Here is a 23,040-nt window from a genome sequence, read left to right on the forward strand (position 1 = left end):
ATGTAGAGGAGCGTGCAGAGCACTAGAGGAGCGTGTAGAGCACTAGAGGAGCGTGCAGAGCACTAGAGGAGCGTGTACAGCACTAGAGGAGCAGAGCACTAGAGGAGCGTGCAGAGCACTAGAGGAGCGTGCAGCAGAGCACTGCAGAGAGAGGAGCGTGCAGAGCACTAGAGGAGCGTGCAGAGCACTAGAGGGGCGTGTAGAGCACTAGAGGAGCGTGCAGAGCACTAGAGGCGCGTGTAGAGCACTAGAGGAGCGTGTAGAGCACTAGAGGAGCGTGTAGAGCACTAGAGGAGCGTGCAGAGCACTAGAGGAGCGTGCAGAGCCCTAGAGGAGTGTGTAGAGCACTAGAGGAGCGTGCAGAGCACTAGAGGAGCGTGTAGAGCACTAGAGGAGCGTGCAGAGCACTAGAGGAGCATGTAGAGCACTAGAGGAGCGTGCAGAGCACTAGAGGAGCGTGTAGAGCACCAGAGGAGCGTGTAGAGCACTAGAGGAGCGTGTAGAGCAGTAGAGGAGCGTGCAGAGCCCTAGAGGAGTGTGCAGAGCACCAGAGGAGCGTGCAGAGCACTAGAGGAGCGTGTAGAGCACTAGAGGAGCGTGCAGAGCACTAGAGGAGCGTGTAGAGCACTAGAGGAGCGTGTAGAGCACTAGAGGAGCGTGTAGAGCACTAGAGGAGCGTGCAGAGCCCTAGAGGAGTGTGCAGAGCCATAGAGGAGCGTGTAGAGCTCTAGAGGAGCGTGCAGAGCCCTAGAGGAGCGTGTAGAGCACTAGAGGAGCGTGTAGAGCCCTAGAGGAGCGTGCAGAGCACTAGAGGAGCGTGCAGAGCACTAGAGAAGCGTGCAGTGCACTAGAGACTAGAGGTTGTCCAACTGTCTGCTAGAACTCTTCCACCGGTGAGACAGTTTAAGGCCGAGGGTAGTTAACGCTACATTTTAAAAACAGAACAAACCTCCTGGTAGAAAGTATACTTCTTATTGGTACCTTGGTATTCTTCAACTCTATCTGAATAAAGAAAAACACGTTGCTAAACAAAGAAAGCAGACAATATTTTTCTGGTTGTTTTAGTTGGGTTTTTATGCAGTTTTTTCACATGTAATGTACATACTCTCTTCAGAAGTTTGGGACTAGTACCAGTCCAACATTGTACCATACCGATTGTACTGGAAAAATAGGATTTAGATATGTTCTTCTATACTGTATCATACACAGGCATCCTTCATGTACCATCATTATCATCATCATCACCATTTGTATTATTATTATTATGATTTGAGACATTCCATAAGAAAGGTGTCATGCGTCAGTCAGCCAGACAGAGAGAGAGAAAGAGGGAGAGCGAGAGAGGAGAAGAGATAAGGAGATACGTTTGACGTTCCAACGTTTGATCAGACTGAAAGACTGTCCCAAATGGCACCCTATTTTTGACAAAAGTAGTGCACTATTTAGGGTCTATGGTGCCGTTTGGGACTTAGACTATAACAGTACCACTTTGCGTCTCTTCATTACACTGTAATCAACCAATCACTTCTCCCCAAAACAAAACACCTAAACACATGAAAATAACAGTCAGACATAAACAAACAAACAGTTCAAAGGTCAGATCAGATCCAGTCCAGAGCCACTGTCTGTTGAGAGTTCAGACACTTTCCTGCTGAAACTACAATTCCCATGAGTCTTTGGGCCTGGAACTTTTCTCCAATCCGATCAGTGTATTTGTACCAGCAATGACATCAGTAAGAGCGTCCTTCCCACAGTCACCATGATAGGTCAAGGGTTTGAGGGGGATGGGACACCCTGAAACACCCCCTGTCTGGGTCCATAGGCGAGAGGGGGGGGGGGGATCCATTGTGCTAGCATCTAGCAGGTTAGCGGTTAGCCTTGGCTGCTTCTTTGGCTGCCAGGATGAGAGGAGTCAGACTGGATAAAGGCTTGGCCACCTTCAGGAACTGGTGCTGTGGAGGAGGAGGAGAGAAGAGAGGAAAACGAGGAGAGGAAAGATGGGTTTAGTTTTATTAGTGGTAAAACTAGTCATGTGGTTTGATGCAGAAACCAACCTTATGCTCTCTCTCTCTCTCTCTCTCTCTCTCTCTCTCTCTCTCTCTCTCTCTACCTGTAGTAGGTCATTAGCGCTCCCTCTCTTCTCCACATCCATCTCCAGGCAACAGGTGAGGAAGTCTCTGAAGACTGAGGACAGTTTCTCTGGGTTCTGAAGCTCTGGAGTCCCGTTGGTCGCAATCAGATACAACGCCTAGGAGATAGGACAGGACAGACAGGGGCCGTTATTGACACACAAAGACAGAGAGACACACACATACATTCGCTCTCTCTCTACCTCTTACCCTGAGTGGGTTCTCATTGAGGTAAGGGGGTTCTCCCTCCACCATCTCTATAGCCATGATGCCTAGAGACCAGATGTCAACTTTAGGACCGTAAGCCTTCCTGGTCACCACCTCTGGAGCCATCCAATAGGGAGTCCCCACCATGGTGCTCCTCTTACTCTGCTCTGGAGTGATCTGGGCACAGAACCCAAAGTCAGCTAGAGAGGAGAGAGAGCGCACACATGTTAGAATAGGACATTGCACTCTAATGCACTATATAAGACTAAATATGCAATGGCACAGTGGTAGTGCTGCATTAGAACAGACTATGAGCTCCATCTGCTGGTCAAATGGAGACACTGCACATTAATGCCCCCATCTCCAACCCTAAGTGTGTTACATACTGAGTTTCACTGATCCGTCTATTCCCAGAAGGATGTTGTCACTCTTGATGTCACGATGGATCACCTGGTTAGAATGGAGGAACTCCAAGGCCTGCAGACACTGGAGAGAGAGAGAGAGAGAGAGAGAGATGTACAAAAGTGCTTAAGGCATCACTTTCTGAATTAGAAAGCAGGCCGACAAGCCATGTACACACACACACAGCAGCACTGACCTCCCGACACACAGCAGCGATCTGAGCCTCGTCCATACATGTTTCCGTGACAACGTCAGTCAGAGAACCTCCAGCCAGATACTCCATCACTACCCATAGTTCCTCCCCCACCAGGTAACTACAGAAACACAACAACCACACCCATGTTACCATGGTAACATCAAATATCACCACTGTACCAGTTCGTCAATGGTAAGGGGAAGATAAGAGGATGTGAGGGACGGTTAGGGTGTGTCTGTGTGTGAAAAAGAAGAAGCCGAAAGACAAGATGAAGATATCTAGTCCTCACAACTAATATGTGTGTTTACATGTCAATGTGTGCGTTTAGGAGTGTGTGTGTTTGTAAGCGTGTCTCACCTGTCTAGTAAACGATGTGTGTGTGTGTGTCTCACCTGTCCAGGTAGTTAACAATGTTGGGGTTCTTGTTTTCCCTCATGACCAGGATCTCGTTGATGATGAGCTCCTTCTTGGGCTGCTGCTGCAGGTTCATCTGTTTAATGGCCACCTCCTGGCCTGTAGCGATGTCTATGGCTGTATATACCGTACCTGACGCACTGGAGGGAGAAGGAAAGAGAGGAGGGGAGAGAGACTTCTTTCATTATTTCAAAGTAAAGAAGTGAAGTGTGTGTGTGTGTGTGTGTGTGTGTGTGTGTGTGTAGTGTAGACTCACCCCTGTCCGATCTTCTCGAAGCGCGTGTATTTCTTCTTGGGGTCTCCCACACTGACTATACTCCCTGAGAGGAGGGAGGAAGGGAAAGAAGTGAGGTTAATAAATTGCCTGGTTCCTCTCTAGGTTTCTTCCTAGGTTTTGGCCTTTCTAGGGAGTTTTTCCTCGCCACCGTGCTTCTACACCTGCATTGCTTGCTGTTTGGGGTTTTAGGCTGGGTTTCTGTACAGCACTTTGAGATATCAGCTGATGTACGAAGGGCTATATAAATAAATGTGATTTGATTTGATAAATGAAACAGAAAGACAGAGTGAAGAGTCAGAGAGAGACAGACAGACAGGGAAACAGGGAAACAGAGAAGAGGCATAGAGGCAGAAGTGGGACCATTACAGTACAGAGACTCTCAGAGATTTCACTTTAAAACCACTGTAGGACCACGGCTGTCAGGGTCAGGTCAAAGACATGCTGGTCGGACTCAGACAGATGGTGAGAGAGGGAGAGGAGGAGAGAGAGAAAAAGAGACAGTAACAGACAGAACATCTTGTTAGGTCCACAGTTGGAGGTGAGACTGTCAGATGCTCAATTTAACAGAATCACTCAGTAACTCCAGGAGATTGGACAGTAGAGAGAGAAGAGGACCAATCAGATGCCAGGGTTGGACGGGAGGGTAGGAGGGTAGGAGGATGTCTGAGTGACAGTATTGTTTCTTACCAGTAGAGGGAGACCTGAGTACATCTGAGGCATGGAGCATCATAGGATGATATAGTTGAACTAGTTATACATACACACACACACACACACACACCTCACCCAATGGATTACAGAGTACACACACCATTCATCACTACAGCGTATCTTACGGAACAATGACAGGAGATAGTACAAGAGATCTGAAACCAGCAGCCAGTGCAGTTTACTTCTATTGCAACTTTCAGACTAGCTGTGTGTGTCTGTGCATGCGTTACTTACGCAGTTTCTCCAGTATCTCTTCATCAGACATCTTCTTCTTGCGTGTTTTGTCTGCGGGGCGTGGCAGGGAGGGGCCAGGAGCAGGACTAGGGGTGGGGCTAGTGGGGGGTGTGATGGCGGAGGTGGCGCCCTCCGGAGGTGGGGGGGAGATAGGCGACGTGGCAACGTCTCTGGTGGGAGGAGCTGGGAGGGGATCTATCACAGAACGAGTGTATATCTGAGGAGAAAGAGAGAAGGAGGGAAGGAGAGAGGAGGAGGGAGGGAGGGAGGGGGGGGTGAAAGAAGGGAGAGTGTGAAAGAAGGGAGAGAGAAGGACAACGTTAGCCTTCTGAGCTATAGCTTATGCAATTGGTGGTCCACCAAACCAACTCAGTTACAGTTACTGTTCCTTATTTTACTGTGTCTGTGTGTCCCAGTCAGGTGCGCTAAGCTGCTAAATCACCGTGGCAACAGTGGCGCCATGGCAGTAGCCCTGTCTGAGACGCCACTTCAGTTCGGACCGAAAGAAAAGACCCCTCTCAGCCAATCAGAGAACAGACTTCTCTAGGGGATTTCTCTGGTGTGTGTGTGTGTGTGTTTTCTGTGACAACAGAGTGAACAGAGAGGCAGTGTGAGTTTAGTATCTAAATTCAGCCCCCTGCTGCCGCCCATGATCGTCACACACACACACACACACACACACACACACACACACACACACACACACACACACACACAATGCTGAGTCTGTTAGCGAGGAGCAGCACAAGGATAGTGTGACTTTATTTACCTTGTCTGGAGCCAGGGGGCTGAGTGTATGTGTGTGGCGTGTGTCTTACTGATTTGGTGTGTTCTGGTCGGGGAGCGACAACAGGAGGGGGCGTGGCCTCATCTTCCTCGTCCTCAGATACGGTTGCTATGGCAGGCGTCTCTGACACAGCCTTGGAGCTCTGAAGAGGATGTGACATCACTTTCAGTTAGCTCACTTTCTTTTCCTGTTGTTAATACTCACTCCTTCTCCATCTCCCCCTTTCTTCTCCTTCTGACTGACTGACAGCCAGGCAGATAGAGAAGGTGAATGGAGGAAAATATACGGATTCACAGACAGTGCAGACAAAGGGAGAGAATGAGGGATGGAGAGGTAAAGAGAGAGGGAGAAGTAGAGCCAGGGAATGTTGATTGGCACACCTCTCCATTTTGTCCTCTGCTCTCTCTTCCACCATCTCTTATCCTCTCATTCTCTCTGTTTATCCCGTTTTTCTCTATCCCTCCAATCCTTTTTGCCATTCTTCATCTATGGCAGATGCTCTAAACACACATTGATAGTTGAGATATGTTCCTATCAAAATGCACCCTATTCCTTATATAGTGCCCTACCATGGCTCATAGGGCTCTGGACAGAATTGTGGTGATGGACCCTGATCAAAAGTCATATCAAATCAAATTTTATTTGTCACATACACATGGTTAGCAGATGTTAATGCGAGAGTAGCGAAATGCTTGTGCTTCTAGTTCCGACAATGCAGTAATAACCAACAAGTAATCTATCTAACAATTCCAAAACTACTACCTTATAGACACAAGTGTAAGGGGATAAAGAATATGTACATAAAGATATATGAATGAGTGATGGTACAGAGCGGCATAGGCAAGATACAGTAGATGGTATCGAGTACAGTATATACATATGAGATGAGTATGTAAACAAAGTGGCATAGTTAAAGTGGCTAGTGATACATGTATTACATAAAAGATGCAGTAGATGATATAGAGTACAGTATATACATATACATAGAGATGAATAATGTAGGGTATGTCAACTTGATATTAGGTAGCATTGTGGCTAGTGATATATTTTACATAATTTCCCATCAATTCCCATTATTAAAGTGGCTGGACTTGAGTCAGTGTGTTGGCAGCAGCCACTCAATGTTAGTGGTGGCTGTTTAACAGTCTGATGGCCTTGAGATAGAAGCTGTTTTCAGTCTCTCGGTCCCAGCTTTGATGCACCTGTACTGACCTCGCCTTCTGGATAATAGCGGGGTGAACAGGCAGTGGCTCGGTTGTTGTTGTCCTTGATGATCTTTATGGCCTTCCTTTGACATTGGGTGGTGTAGGTGTCCTAGAGGGCAGGTAGTTTGCCCCCGGTGATGCGTTGTGCAGACCTCACTACCCTCTGGAGAGCCTTACGGTTGTGGGCGGAGCAGTTGCCGTACCAGGCGGTGATACAGCCCGCCAGGTTGCTCTCGATTGTGCATCTGTAGAAGTTTGTGCGTGCTTTTGGTGACAAGCCGAATTTCTTCAGCCTCCTCCTTCTTCACGATGCTGTCTGTGTGGGTGGACCAATTCAGTTTGTCTGTGATGTGTACGCCGAGGAACATAAAACTTACTACCCTCTCCACTACTGTTCCACCGATGTGGATAGGGGGGTGTTCCCTCTGCTCTTTCCTGAAGTCCACAATCATCTCCTTAGTTTTGTTGACGTTGAGTGTGAGGTTATTTTCCTGACACCACACTCCGAGGGCCCTCACCTCCTCCCTGTAGGCCATCTCGTCGTTGTTGGTAATCAAGCCTACCACTGTTGTGTCGTCCGCAAACTTGATGATTGAGTTGGAGGCGTGCGTGGCCACGCAGTCGTGGGTGAACAGGGAGTACAGGAGAGGGCTCAGAACGCACCCTTGTGGGGCCCCAGTGTTGAGGATCAGCGGGGTGGAGATGTTGTTGCCTACCCTCACCACCTGGGGGCGGCCCGCCAGGAAGTCCAGTACCCAGTTGCACAGGGCGGGGTCGAGACCCAGGGTCTCGAGCTTGATGACGAGCTTGGAGGGTACTATGGTGTTAAATGCCGAGCTGTAGTCGATGAACAGCATTCTCACATAGGTATTCCTCTTGTCCACATGGGTTAGGGCAGTGTGCAGTGTGGTTGAGATTGCATCGTCTGTGGATCTATTTGGGCGGTAAGAAAATTTGAGTGGGTCTAGGGTGTCAGGTAGGGTGGAGGTGATATGGTCCTTGACTAGTCTCTCAAAGCACTTCATGATGACGGAAGTGAGTGCTACGGGGCGGTAGTCGTTTAGCTCAGTTGTGCACTATATATGATTAGGGGCGGCACCCAGGTGGCGCAGCAGTCTAAGGCACTGTATCTCAGTGCTGTCACAACAGTCCCTGGTTCGAATCCAGGCTGTATCACATCCGGCCATGATTGGGAGTCCCATAGGGCAGCACAGAATTGGCCCAGCGTCGTCCGGGTTTGGCCGGGGTAGGCCGTCATTGTAAATAAGTATTTGTTCTTAACTGACTTGCCTAGTTAAATAAAGGTTAAATAAAAAATGTGAAATGAAATAGGGTGTGTCAGGAGACTTACGGCAGTGTTGGAACAGCTGTAGTTGTCTGAACTCTTGTCTGTAGAGGAGAAGGAAAACAGGATAAAGGAGGAGAAAACAAGACAAATAGTGTGTGTGTTCTGACAAATAGTGTGTGTTAACATCTGAATGTGTGTGTGTGTATACATGCTAGTGTGTGTGTACCTGTAAAGCTCATGTATTTCTGGCTGTTGTTGGTCTCCTTGGAGTCATAGAATTTGAGAACATCAAGGACAGCCTGAGGATTCTTCTTCTGTTCCAGCTTAGTGATGTTAGAGGTCTGGAGCAACCGAGCCCATTGCTCCGGCATGCCCTACACACACAATGTTAGTAACAAGAGAGAGATGTCTGCATTGGTCAGAGAACTGGGTCATATCTCCATCCTACAGTATCATCCCCCACTCTGCTTCCCTCTCCCTCTACTCACTCGCTCCATTCCTCCTAAGATCTCCCCCTATGACAGACAGAGAGGGAGCAAGAGGCATTGAGGGTAATAGTGAAATAGAGAGGATGTGTCTGAAATAGTTCCATATTCCCTATAAAGTGCACACATTTTGACAAGGGCCCATAGGACTCTAGTCAAAAGTAGTGCATTAATATATTAATATATACACAGTGAGGGGAAAAAGTATTTGATCCCCTGCTGATTTTGTACGTTTGCCCACTGACAAAGAAATGAACAGTCTATAATTTTAATGGTGGGTTTATTTGAACAGTGAGAGACAGAATAACAACAACAAAAAATCCAGAAAAACGCATGTCAAAAATGTTATAAATTGATTTGAATTTTAATGAGGGAAATAAGTATTTGACCCCTCTGCAAAACACGACTTAGTACTTGGTTGCAAAACCCTTGATGGCAATCACAGAGGTCAGACGTTTCTTGTAGTTGGCCACCAGGTTTGCACACATCTCAGGAGGGATTTTGTCCCACTCCTCTTTGCAGATCTTCTCCAAGTCATTAAGGTTTCGAGGCTGACGTTTGGCAACTCGAACCTTCAGCTCCCTCCACAGATTTTCTATGGGATTAAGGTCTGGAGACTGGCTAGGCCACTCCAGGACCTTAATGTGCTTCTTCTTGAGCCACTCCTTTGTTGCCTTGGCCGTGTGTTTTGTGTCATTGTCATGCTGGAATACCCATCCACGATCCATTGTTAATGCCCTGGCTGAGGGAAGGAGGTTCTCACCCAAGATTTGACGGTACATGACCCCGTCCATCGTCCCTTTGATGCGGTGAAGTTGTCCTGTCCCCTTAGCAGAAAAACACCCCCAAAGCATAATGTTTCCACCTCCATGTTTGACGGTGGGGATGATGTTCTTGGGGTCATAGGCAGCATTCCTCCTCCTCCAAACACGGCGAGTTGAGTTGATGCCAAAGAGCTCCATGTATATGTGCTTTCTTGAGCAGGGGGACCTTGCGGGCGCTGCAGGATTTCAGTCCTTCACGGCATAGTGTGTTACCAATTGTTTTCTTGGTGACTATGGTCCCAGCTGTCTTGAGATCATTGACAAGATCCTCCTGTGTAGTTCTGGGCTGATTCCTCACCGTTCTCATGATCATTGCAACTCGGCGAGGTGAGATCTTGCATGAAGTCCCAGGCCGAGGGAGATTGACAGTTCTTTTGTGTTTCTTCCATTTGCGAATATTCCCACCAACTGTTGTCACCTTCTCACCAAGCTGCTTGGCGATGGTCTTGTAGCCCATTCCAGCCTTGTGTAGGTCTACAATCTTGTCCCTGACATCCTTGGAGAGCTCTTTGGTCTTGGCCATGGTGGAGAGTTTGGAATCTGATTGATTGATTGCTCCTGTGGACAGGTGTATTTTATACAGGTAACAAACTGATATTAGGAGCACTCCCTTTAAGAGTGTTCTCCTAATCTCAGCTTGTTACCTGTATAAAAGACACCTGGGAGCCAGAAATCTTTCTGATTGAGGGGGGGTCAAATACTTATTTCCCTCATTAAAATGCAAATCAATTTATAACATTTTTGACATGCGTTTTTCTGGATTTTTTTGTTGTTATTCTGTCTCTCACTGTTCAAATAAACATAGCATTAAAATTATAGACTGATAATTTCTTTGTCAGTGGGCAAACGTACAAAATCAGCAGGGGATCAAATACTTTATTCCCTCACTGTGTATATACACTGCTCAAAAAAATAAACACTAAAATAACACATCCTAGATCTGAATGAATGAAATATTCTTATTAATTACTTTATTCTTTACATAGTTGAATGTGCTGACAACAAAATCACACAAAAATTATCAATGGAAATCAAATTTATCATCCCAGAGGTCTGGATTTGGAGTCACGCTCAAAATTAAAGTGGAAAACCACACTACAGACGGATCCAACTTTGATGTAATGTCCTTAAACAAGTCAAAATTAGGCTCAGTAGTGTGTGTGGCCTCCACGTGCCTGTATGACCTCCCTACAACGCCTGGGCATGCTCCTGATGAGGTGGCGGATGGTCTCCTGAGGGATCTCCTCCCAGACCTGGACTAAAGCATCCAACTCCTGGACAGTTGGTGGATGCAGCGAGACATGATGTCCCAGATGTGCTCAATTGGATTCAGGTCTGGGGAACGGGCGGGCCAGTCCATAGCATCAATGCCTTCCTCTTGCAGGAACTGCTGACACACTCCAGCCACATGAGGTCTAGCATTGTCTTGCATTAGGAGGAACCCAGGGCCAACCGCACCAGCATATGGTCTCACAAGGGGTCTGAGGATCTCATCTCGGTACCTAATGGCAGTCAGGCTACTCACACTTCTGTGAAATCAAACTGTCCACTTAGGAAGCAACACTGATTGACAATAAATTTCACATGCTGTTGTGCAAATGGAATAGACAACAGGTGGAAATTATAGACAATTAGCAAGACACCCCCAATAAAGAAGTGGTTCTGCAGGTGGGGACCACAGACTACTTCTCAGTTCCTATGTTTCCTGGCTGATGTTTTGGTCACTTTTTAATGCTGGCGGTGCTTTCACTCTAGTGGTAGCATGAGACGGAGTCTACAACCCACACAAGTGGCTCAGGTAGTGCAGCTCATCCAGGATGGCACATCAATGCGAGCTGTGGCAAGAAGGTTTGCTGTGTCTGTCAGCGTAGTGTGCAGAGCATGGAGGCGCTACCAGGAGACAGGCCAGTACATCAGGAGACGTGGAGGAGGCCGTAGGAGGGCAACAACCCAGCAGCAGGACCGCTACCTCCGCCTTTGTGCAAGGAGGAGCACTGCCAGAACCCTGCAAAATGACCTCCAGCAGGCCACAAACATGCATGTGTCTTGCTCAAACGTTCAGAAACAGACTCCATGAGGGTGGTATGAGGGCCCGATGTCCACAGGTGGGGGTTGTGCTTCCAGCCCAAAACCGTGCAGGACGTTTGGCATTTGCCAGAGAACACCAAGATTGGCAAATTCGCCACTGGCGCCCTGTGCTCTTCACAGATGAAAGCAGGTTCACACTGAGCATGTGACAGACGTGACAGAGTCTGGAGATGCCGTGGAGAACGTTCTGCTGCCTGCAACATCCTCCAGCATGACCGGTTTGGTGGTGGGTCAGTCATGGTGTGGGGTGACATTTCTTTGGGGGGCCGCACAGCCCTCCATGTCCTCGCCAGAGGTAGCCTGACTGCCATTAGGTACCGAGATGAGATCCTCAGACCCCTTGTGAGACCATATGCTGGTGCGGTTGGCCCTGGGTTCCTCCTAATGCAAGACAATGCTAGACCTCATGTGACTGGAGTGTGTCAGCAGTTCCTGCAAGAGGAAGGCATTAATGCTATGGACTGGCCCGTTCCCCAGACCTGAATCCAATTGAGCACATCTGGGACATCATGTCTCGCTCCATCCACTAACAGACTGTCCAGGAGTTGGCGGATGCTTTAGTCCAGGTCTGGGAGGAGATCCCTCAGGAGACCATCCGCCACCTCATCAGGAGCATGCCCAGGCGTTGTAGGGAGGTCATACAGGCACGTGGAGGCCACGCACACTACTGAGCCTCATTTTGACTTGTTTTAAGGACATTACATCAAAGTTGGATCAGCCTGTAGTGTGGTTTTCCACTTTAGTTTTGAGTGTGACTCCAAATCCAGACCTCCACGGATTGATACATTTGATTTCCATTGATCATTTTTGTGTGATTTTGTTGTCAGCACATTCAACTATGTAAAGAAAAAAGTATTTAATAAGAATATTTAATTCATTCAGATCTAGGATGTGTTATTTTAGTGTTCCCTTTATTTTTTTGAGCAGTGTATATAGTATATCACAAAAGTGAGTACACCCCTCACATTTTTGTAAATATTTGAGTATATCTTTTCATGTGACAACACTGAAGAAATGACACTTTGCTACAATGTAAAGTAGTGAGTGTACATCTTGTATAACAGTGTAAATTTGCTGTCCCCTCAAAATAACTCAACACACAGCCATTAATGTCTAAACCGCTGTCAAGAAAAGTGAGTACACCCCTAAGTGAAAATGTCCAAATTGGGCCCAATTAGCCATTTTCCCTCCCCGGTGTCATGTGACTCGTTAGTGTTACAAGGTCTCAGGTGTGAATGGGGAGCAGGTGTGTTAAAAAATAAATAAAAATTGTTTATGACATTCACGGAGGAGGATGGTCCTCACCATCCTCCTCTGAGGATCCTCCACTATTCTACACAGGCCATAGTTGATCAACTGAATCATTGTTAAACACCCTACTAGATACAGAGCATGTAGACAGACCCTAGTAGAGCATAGATGTAGAGTACATGGACTCACTGTGAACTCTCCAGTGACCGCATCGAAGCCCACATGGATGGTGTGTTCAAAATCAGAAGGCAGAGAGATCTCTGGACGCTCCTTCTTCTTGTTGGCTATGAGAGAGATAAAGAGAGAGATAAAATTAGGAGAGAAAGGGAGAGAGGAGAGGCTCATGGGAAGGCTAACCATGCAAGCTACCGCAAGGGATCCTGGGGGATTTGGATGTCTGTCTTCCCCCTGGTTACCTCCCTTCATTGTGCGTGCGCACACAGGACTCACTCTTGTCTCCTCCTCCTGTCAGGATGGACCTGATGGAGCGATCTTTCTTCTTCCTGTCCTCTGGGTTGGGGGGAAGGGGCTTGGAGCCATGGGGGGCGGGATCTTTGCTGCATGAGCCAATCAGAGTGCTGGTGTTCCTCATGGGCGGGGCTGGGGGCTTGTCCTCAATGTCCCCATTATCAGACATCTTCACCAATTACACGCCGGCTGCTCCTGGAACAACCAATCAACATTAGGTCACAGAACATTACCAGTCTACCAGCCTATCAACTAACATGACATTAGTCCACTAGCCAATCAACTGACAAAATATTTAGCCAATCAGCTGACAACACCAGTCCACTAGCCTGTCAGCTGACAGAACATTAGTACTCTAGCCAATTAGCTGACAGAACATTATTCCACTAGCCCATCAGCTGAGAGAGCATTAGTCAACTAGCCTATCAGCTAACATGACACAGGTAGTAGAGCTACCAGTCCATAGTTGACAAGCTGGTATTCTGTTTGATCCGGAAACACACATATCATTTCCAGGCCAGTTTCCCGGAAACAGAGTGTGTGCGTGCACGCTGCAAACACTGACCACCGAGTCACAATCCAGGAAGAGAAAGACACACACAACCCTGCTGCCTCTGCTCACAAACTAATTCTACGAGCCATTGAACTGAGGAGAGAAAGGAACAAGCTAATGACTGGTTGTACCACAAACATCTAAAAATGGCACACACACACAGATTCTTACACACACAAAGTCATTCACATAGGGGATGTAAGCTAACCTGCTATAGTGAATGCTCTGGTGGACACAGTCTACCAAAGGGAACAACTATCTGGGTCAGATACACACACACAGGACAGTTTTACAGAGTTCATGTCAAGAGAAGAGCTTACCAAGAAAAACGTCCAAAAGGACTAATTTGAGTTAGAAAGTTGGAGCACTAAAAGAAAAAAGCTGATTGATTTATTTTAGCTCACTTTAATCCACTGTACAGGAGAATAACAGAGTTCATGTCGTCTCAATGCAGGAATGAACCAACTTCCACATGGTAAATAATGTGACATTTACATCTGATTTGTAATCATCTGGTACACTGACCTCATCATACCTCAGGGTTAGTGTAACAGAGTTAATATCGTATACCGCAATGCCACAGCTTGAAATGGCTCCCTTCCTGTCGCTGAATTGCTAGCTCTTCGGTGGTGTAGCTGGCTAAGCAGTTGTCAAGCGGGCGGTCTCTCGTTTGCGAACCACTTGTAAGAGGACTGGGACAGTGAAGGAAGCTACAGTACACTTCTATACAGACACAGTGACGCCTGTGCTACATTAGCAGTGGCTAGGTTCTGTCTGGCCTTACCCAGGTCTGTCTGTCTATCAGGCTGGAACTCTGATCTTGGCTTCAGCTTCTGTCTCCTCAGTCCTCCTTTAACTGCAGGGGGGGGTTGTATGTGTGAAAGAATGTGAGAGTGTGTGTGTTTGGACTTGAGTTCTGTTCTGCTGCCTTCCAGTCATAATGAGGTCACAGTCTGTGATGTCAGAACGAGTCATGGGGTAGGAGGTGGGGTTTGTGGCTCACACACACGTCATGAAAGTGTGGAACTACAGTATATTTCTCACACAAACACTAAACAGATGTATAAACAAATGCACACAGTCTACAATCACACACCTCTTCACATTCACAGCTCTGGTGACTAAGAGAGCAGCTGGCCACAAGGTGGATCACACACACATACTGTACTTGATATGGTTCTGTAATTCTAGAGCACCTTTGTCACCTCCTCCCTTCTTTCCATCTTCCCTCCCTCCTTCAGACATCAAACACATCCTCCCCCGTCTCACCTTCCCCCTTCTCCCCATCCAAATCCTCCTCTGGCGAGCAGACACAAGGGAGATCTCACATTTTAGTTTATACACACAACCCTGTCATCACACATCACCCTACTAACACACACACACACACACACACACACACACACACACACACACACACACACTGAGCAGAAGACTAATAAGAAGGTACATCTTGAGCTACGTCCCAAATGGCACTCTATTCCCTTTACAGTGCACAACTTTTGACCAGGGCCCATAGAGCTCTAGTCAAAAGTAGTATGCTATGTAGGGAATAGGGTGCCATTTGAGATGCATCTCTGGTGCTTTCCACTGACTGAGCTGACGCTATAGATATCAAACAGGGTTGGACTCAGATTACAACCCTGTCTCACCCCTGTCTGAATTTTTTTTTTTTTGGTGACCAATTTTAAAAAGTACAAAACACACACATATTGTTTTGTTGTCTGACAGAGACAGTGGGTTAGCCTGTTGGTGTTCCTCCCTGCTGATCAGCTGAATTAGCTAAACCTCCACAGCCAGCAGGCGAAGAGAGGGGAGGCCTCAATACACCAAGCCCAGAAGACCTCACTATCCCTGGGGAGTTGAGGAGACAGAGACCCCCCCCTATGGTGGAGCTAATGACTAGACAGATCGAGCCTACGCTCATCGTTTTGTGTGTGTTTGTGTGAGATGACATTTTTTTCAACAAAAGAAAGAACAATATCAAGAGAAAAAAATTAAGAAAGGAAGCAAGAAAGCGAGAAAAAGATCAAATAGTATTCCTGTCCCACCATGTTAATGAGACAGCCCCTAGGGCAGAGAGAGAGAGGTTTCCAATGCATATTTTACCATATTTTAAAACACACACACACCAGGTTTCAGTCTTTCAAGTAGATGAGAGCAGACTGTTCTCTCTGATACATTAGCTTCTTGGTTTATTTAAATTCCCAAACAAAGATCAGAATTATCATCATTGTCATGAAAAGATATCAACGTAATCACAACATAATCATGCTTTTATCATCTAGGAAATATAGCTAGGTCACTGATCTGGAGAAAGTTACACATGCTTTTATTGTAACTCTTTGTATACACTCTTTGTCAATCAATCACTCCATTGTCTACAGTTATTTCAAAATGCTCGCTCGGCTTTCAACTGGCACCAGAAAATGTAACCATGTCAGCTTCTCTGGCTACCAGTCACTTTTAGAATAGATTTTAACACTATTAATCATGTTTAAGGCTCGACTCGGTTTAGCCCCCATCCTATATATCAGCCTGAGATCCTCTGGCAGGACACTGTTGATCATTCTAAAGTCTAGGTTGAAAACTAAAGGAGACTGAGCATTTGCCATTAGGGCCCCTAGACTTTGGAATGGTCTGCCAGAGGATTTCAGGCTTGCAAATTCACTGACTCTTTTTTAATCCCTGCTGAAGACACACTTTTATAAAGATGATCTTAATGTAGGACTTCAATATATGCTTAAATGTGCCATAATTTTATGATGTAAAGCACTTTGTTACTTGTATTGAAAAGCACTATACAAATACATGATTATTATAATAATGACTGTATGAATATTATGTATGAGGACAGAATGCTTATTATTTGAAAATAGATGGGTTCATAAAGAGAACTTGAAGGTGTGTGTGTGTCCCACTCCCAGGAGTCCCACAACAGGCCCGAGCAGATGGCAGAGAGGACATGGCCAAACACACAATTAGAGAGAGAGAGAGCAGCATAGCATAGCGCCTGCTGGCTGGCTGTGGAGGGGGAGAGGGGGGGGTACATTTTTGCATGAGTGAGGAACAAGCCAAGCCTGAACTGGACATGCAGTGAGAGACAGCGAGATATTGAGAGAGAGACAGTGAGAGAGAAGGTAAAGAGAAAAAAAAGAGGTTGTGGTACTGCCCTGGCGCACTGTCCTGCCCCCTCTGGTTGCCTGGGGTTACGGTGTTGATGGATGGACAGTGACAGGAAGACTCTCACTCTATTCACACACAATTCAAATGACCAAACTCACACAGACCAAAACCTGAGAGCTCCTGCTCTCGCTCCTTCTATTTCCATCCCCCTCTCTCTCTCTCTCTCACACACACACACACACACACATCACCTCGTCTCACTACAGGCACTCCACCATGCAGAACGGATGACAATTGATTCCAAGAGACATACCCCCTGTGTGTGTGTGTACCAGCTGGTCTATGATACTGCAGTGTTCTCTCACGCCTAAGAGCAGGAAATGAAGCCAAACAGAGAAAATCAACAACACTCTCTCATCCATGACAGACTGATGACATCACCAATCACCATGACGACCTACTACATCACCATGACCAACAAACTATACTGAACAAAAATAAAAATGCAACAATTTACAAGATTTTACAGAGATACAGTTCATATGAGGAAATCAGTAAATTAAAGTTAATTAGGCCCTAATCTATGGATTTCACATAACCGGGAATGAAGATATGCATCTGTCCAGAAGAAAATAACTCTTCTGAAACTCATCAGTCTATTCTTATTCTGAGAAATGAAGGCTATTCCATGCGAGAAATTGCCAAGAAACTGAAGATCTCGTACAACGCTGTGTACAACTCCCTTCACATAACAGCACAAACTGGCTCTAACCAGAATAGAAAGAGGAGTGGGAGGCCCCGGTGCACAACTGAGCAAGAGGACAAGTGCATTAGAGTGTCTAGTTTGAGAAACAGATGCCTCACAAGTCCTCAACCGGCAGCTTCATTAAACATTACCTGCAGAACACCAGTCTCAACGTCAACAGTGAAGAGGCGACTCCAGGATGCTGGCCTTCTAGGCAGAGTTTGTCTGTCCAGTGTGTGTTCAAAAACAAGGACATTTCTAAGTGACCCCAAACTTTTGAACGGTAGTGTATATTTCCTTCATTCTTTCTTTCACTGGAGGACATTAAGTGCTTACAATCCAAAGATGCTTTGCAGCCCGGCACTGTGAGAGGTCTGTCCTCCTAATAACTCTAAGTGAGCTTAATGTCAGCTTAAGAGAAAAACACACACACAGCAGCCAGTGTTGATAAATCAGTGTATGTTGGCGTCTTAAAAATGTCAACCTGAGAAGGCTTTCAAATACACTTTAACATACACTCTACTCTGGCTGTGTGTGTGTGTTTCGGAATTGATGATGACAACATTCAAGATTCCCAGTGTGCTCATAGGGCGTATCCTAGTGCGTGTGTGTGTGTTCAAATGTATGACTAGCCTTCCTCACCTTTCATCAATGCACTGTGTGTGTATGTGTGTGTCGCGGCTCTCCATGGGTGCCTAGAGATATCACAGGAATCTAGTCGCCAGCAGATTCTTAGGGTGGGGTGCATCCCAACATTCTACTGTGGCTCCCCCTTTTCCTCTCCTCCTTGACACTCCATCACCATGACATCATCATGAGTTCCACCAGGCGATTGTTTTGAATCACAAAGAAGAAAAAGATCCATCTTCTTTCTCTCTGTCTCCCTTTGCATCGCTCTCTTTACATCTGCTGTCTGTTCGTTTAACCGTGCCTAGAGAGACGCTCACACTGACTGCGTTCTCCTTTACCTCTGAAGATGTGTGTGTGTGTGTGTGTGCGCGCGTGCACGCATTGAAGAGGGAAGGGGGTGAGATGGATAGAGGAGTAGAAAGCAAGGGAGCGAAGCAGAGAGAAAGAGAACAATGCCAGTCCTGAGGAATACTAGGAGCTCCATTATTCACTAAAAAGTGTTTGAAGCTGATCCCTCTATTTTACCCCCTCTACCCCTTGCCCTCTCTCACCCTATTTCTCTGACAAAAAAAGGGAAGGGTGTGTGAGAGAGAGAGAATTGAATGAGAGCTGTGAGCCACTGACTAGTCTAAGTACCCAACACATAATCTCTCTCTCCTTCTCCCCCTCTCTGTGCCTGTCCAGAGTAAACTACAGGGAGAGGGCTGGTCAGTGACCTCACCACTGAACTACTCACTCCTCATATGATAACTATTAAACACAGAACTGGAACAGACACACACACACACACACAAAGCCATACAGGTATGAGGGTCTCTGCCCACCAGCTGTCTGGCCCTGCCCACCAAACCAATCACCATAAATAATGCATGTTGCAAAGCCTGCTGGGAGCCCAGAGCTGCTCCACCCCCAAGAAAAGGAATGATATAACTAGACAAGTGTGTGTGTGTGTGTGTGTGTGTGTGTGTGTGTGTGTGTGTGTGTGTGTGTGTGTGTGTGTGTGTGTGTGTGTGTGTGTGTGTGTGTGTGTGTGTGTGTGTGTGTGTGTGTGTGTGTGTGTGTGCAAAAATGTATCTAGCCTAACTAGAGAACAAAAGTTCAGCATGGTGGCAGGAGGCCCTTAACTATTCAAATGGTAAATATTTAAACTCCAACCACTGTTATGGTTTTATAAATGCATTGTATGCACATTGAGTATTGCTAGCTGCAGAGCTGTCTGTGATTGTTAGCAGATCTCCTGAGAGAGAGAGAGAGAGAGAGAGAGAGAGAGAGAGAGAGAGAGAGAGAGAGGGGTGTAAAATAGCCAGCAACTCTCAGAGACACTTTACCCTGCTACTAACCTGCTGGCTAGTCTTTCAATACATAGGTGTAGCCAGCTAACCAGCTAGCATGATAACCAAAAAGAGATTTAATAAGGAATTCTTCCATATTCTGACTATAGCAAACTACATTTTTGCCACCAAACTATCCATTGAACAAAACACTATCCCTTTAACACTAAACTAACACCCAAACTATCCCATTGGTTAGGGGACATAGTCACTTTAACTCTATCCTAACTCTACTCTTTAACTCTATCCTACCCGGTGCCCCCGCACATTAGCTCTGTACCAGTACCCCCTGTATATAGCCTCGCTACTGTTATTTTACTGCTGCTCTTTAATTATTAGTTAATTTTATTTTTTACTTATCTAGTTTTCTAAAATTGCATTGTGGGTTAAGGGCTTGTAAGTAAGTATTTCACTGTAAGGTGAAACCTGTTGTATTCGGCGCATGTGACAAATAAAATTTGATTTGGTTGAACAAAACACTATTCCTTTAACACTAAACTCACACCCAAACTATCCTACCCCAGACAGTTTGTGTTCCGCTGCTCAGACATTGCATGCATCAACCAATGGCTGCATGCCATGTCATAGACTATAACATACGTGGTTAGCTGATACGTAAAATACCTATCCAGGTTTTGTAAGATCTAGCATGCATCAGCAATGTCTGAGCAGGGGAACACAACCTATCTATTTAACACCCAAACTTTCCCTTTAACACCAAACTATCAGACTCCTCAGACATTTCACCACACCGCCAGCCGACCAGATGGCAAAACAGCAGGGTGTGTGTGTGTGTGTGTGTATTTGAGAGGATAATGGTTATCAATGGAGGTCATCTGAGGTAGAGAAAACAGCTCAATTAATATAGAGAGGAGGTGAGATTCCTACTGCAGCTGTTCACGCATTCACACTCTAAGCAAGACAAAAAGAGAGAAAGGAAGAGCAAGAGGACTTAACTACAGGTCCATAAGGTCAGCAGCAGGATGGGAATTTAAAGGTTATTTAAATGCTAATGTAGCACTACCTGTCACTGTGTGTGTGTGTGTGTGTGTGTGTGTGTGTGTGTGTGTGTGTGTGTGTGTGTGTGTGTGTGTGTGTGTGTGTGTGTGTGTGTAGAGGGAAAGAGAGAGAAGGGAGAAGGTATAGGATGAGTAAAGTGAGAGAAAAGGATAACACTTATAAAAGAAGAGGGGGAGGAGAGAGAGAGAGAGAGAGAGAGAGAGAGAGAGAGAGAGATATTTATAGTTGATAGTATTATTCTTGCTTCAGTGGACAGGTTAGCTCTGATGCCAGTATTCTGTTCCCTACAGTACTACACTAGAAGGAGAGAGCTCAGGGTAGAAACAAATGATGGAAATACTCCCTCCCTCTGTGTGTGTCAGAGAGAGAACACACACACACACACACAAACACACACACAATTAAACCTTGGCCTGGCTAAAGTGTCCAACCCTAAACAGTCTGTCAGGTATAAATACCTGACAGGTGAGAGACAATGCAGCCAGGAGACCACACCCACGTTCTTACCCCCTTTTACATCCCCACATCCTCCAGCATCTCTTCATATCACATTGATGAGGCTAATAATAATATTATTACACTGTTTTACACTTGTACATAACATGCACCCATCCCACTTTCCTCCAGCCAGCCAATCACATCTCACTTATTCCTCTACATATTGATGCCATTAAACCTTTATGGGGCACGAAGGTCAATGTTGACTCAGGCACATTAACAGAATTGAGACAAGACCAATGGTGAGAGAGACGACACTAAGATGGGGCTACATCCCAAATAAAAACACTATTCCCTATATTGTGCACTACTTTTGACCAGAGACCCCCATATAGGAAAAAGGGTGCCATTTGGGATGCAAACTGTGTTGTTTCCCCAACCCAGATTAGCCTAGTCTTCTTGGTTAGCCTGTTATTCCTGATGTGTCATTTATTCAAAGTGCCAAGTCAAACTGAGTGAAAGCACTGTCACTAATCAGGCAGCTACAGCTACACTTATCTAGCCTACCCTCTCTTTCTGTTTCTTCCAGTCTTTTTCTCTTTCAGCCTGTCGGTCTCTCCCTCCCTCTTTCGCTCTTTTCTCCTCTCTCTGTCTCTCTATTCTCTGTCTGTGTGTGTCTGTCTGTCGCTCTCCCCCGTAAGTGCTATACGGGATCCTTGGGACGTCCCTACCCTAAAACCCTCATCTTAACCCCTAGCTTTACCATACCCAAACCTAACCATTTGAAATGTCAACTTCAATGGGGTAGGGACACCGGAAGGATCGGAAGATTCCCCCATGACGCATAATGATTCGTTTCACATCTTTCTCCTAAAGACATTAAATAAATGAAAATGTCTGCATTAAAATGTATACACTCTGTAATATCTAGCCTAGACTATACATGAGATCAGAACAGTTTAACCATGACATTTTTTGCCAATTTTCATCCAGGCGATCAAACACACGGAGTTTATTTCATTCAAATGATAACTGTATATTCCCAAATGTTTCAGTCATACCGTTCGGCCCTGAAGCGACAGACAACTGGTCCGCGCGCGCACACACACACATATACACAGGAGCTCCACCGCCACACACATAAAGCACCCCGTTCCTTTCTCCCAGGGGCAACATCAGTGTAACGATAAATCTGTGTCGCGGCCCCAAGTCCATCCACTGATATAGCTACTGTATGTACGTTCCCTTTCCGTTAGACTGTAGCGCGGTGAGCACGCTCCTCCTGTCTGCCTGGTGGTAACAGTCCTGTAATGTACCGGTAAAGGAAGGTAAAACTAAAAAGACTGTCATGCCCGGTTCTGTCTGTGGATAAAGGAATAGGAGAAACTCACCTCTCGTCGTGTCTTTTGAAAAATTACTGATGGCGATCCGATCTCTTTGCCAGCACTCACACACATGCATTCGCTCAAGTCGCTTCAGTTTTTTCTTTCTGCCCAATTTGCCAAACCCTTCTTCTATCGCTCTGCCCAGGCTCTGCCAATCCCTGGCTATTGTTAGATACACACCACCCTGCTACATAGCAACGCCCGCCCACTATACTCGTTTATAGAATGCCAGCGGGTCAGGCTGAAACTCAGTCGTGTGCTTATTGGTCTGTCTGGCTGTTTGTTTCACTGGGAGGTGAGGTGGGTCTCACCATGAGTTTCCCGATTACTTTTCGGGGCTGCATCTCAACAGTATATGTATATCGCTTCCTATCCTTGTGTTCTCTCCTTGTGTCCTTCTCTCCTTGTGCCCACTTTATTCATCTGTAGGCTACAGACTTGACAGGTGCAAAGGTCAATCACTGGGCTGGATTTTACATTAGCCTTATTTAGATTTATCAGCATCATTTATCATCAGACTAATCACTGAATCTTCTGAAGGAGAGGATATAAGGAAAGCATGAGAGAACACTTGTGTGTAATTGAGTGAGGGTGATGGGCATAGACATAGGCCTGTCTCAAAAAGCATTCTATTCTCTTTGTAGTGCACTACTTTTAACCAGGGCCCATAGGGCTCTGGTCAAAATAAGTGCACTATATAGGGACCTAGGGCCATTTGGGCCATACATTACATGTATATGGTATGACATCATTGAATCTGTATAGCTACTGTTCTCTCTGGTGGTGGGTGGGGGGATCACACCACATAGCCTGGCCACGTTATAGCAGCAATGGGCATGGAGGTAG

General features: G+C 46.2%; 1 protein-coding gene across 3 annotated transcripts; it reads right to left on the reverse strand.

Moving 5' to 3' along the window:
• Positions 1-1,056: 1,056 nt before the first annotated feature.
• pak1 (p21 protein (Cdc42/Rac)-activated kinase 1) lies at positions 1,057-22,364 on the reverse strand. 3 transcript variants are annotated; one of them, XM_065000314.1, is made up of 15 exons: positions 22,201-22,364; positions 12,949-13,155; positions 12,688-12,782; positions 8,077-8,224; positions 7,914-7,951; positions 5,389-5,499; positions 4,571-4,787; positions 4,313-4,336; positions 3,605-3,668; positions 3,327-3,488; positions 2,935-3,052; positions 2,723-2,822; positions 2,340-2,536; positions 2,111-2,248; positions 1,057-1,952 (listed from the first exon to the last, which is right to left on the reverse strand). In XM_065000314.1, exons 2-15 carry the CDS (start codon positions 13,133-13,135, stop codon positions 1,866-1,868), a joined length of 1,686 nt encoding a protein of 561 aa, XP_064856386.1. In that variant the 5' UTR covers positions 13,136-13,155; positions 22,201-22,364; the 3' UTR covers positions 1,057-1,865. The 3 variants fall into 3 exon arrangements, with proteins under 3 accessions (XP_064856386.1, XP_064856385.1, XP_029536773.1); XM_065000313.1 differs by having other exon boundaries at positions 12,949-13,161; XM_029680913.2 differs by lacking the exon at positions 4,313-4,336 and having other exon boundaries at positions 12,949-13,161; positions 22,201-22,363.
• Positions 22,365-23,040: the final 676 nt, after the last annotated feature.

Source organism: Oncorhynchus nerka, linkage group LG14 (genome assembly GCF_034236695.1).
Source record: "Oncorhynchus nerka isolate Pitt River linkage group LG14, Oner_Uvic_2.0, whole genome shotgun sequence".
NCBI lineage: Eukaryota > Metazoa > Chordata > Actinopteri > Salmoniformes > Salmonidae > Oncorhynchus > Oncorhynchus nerka.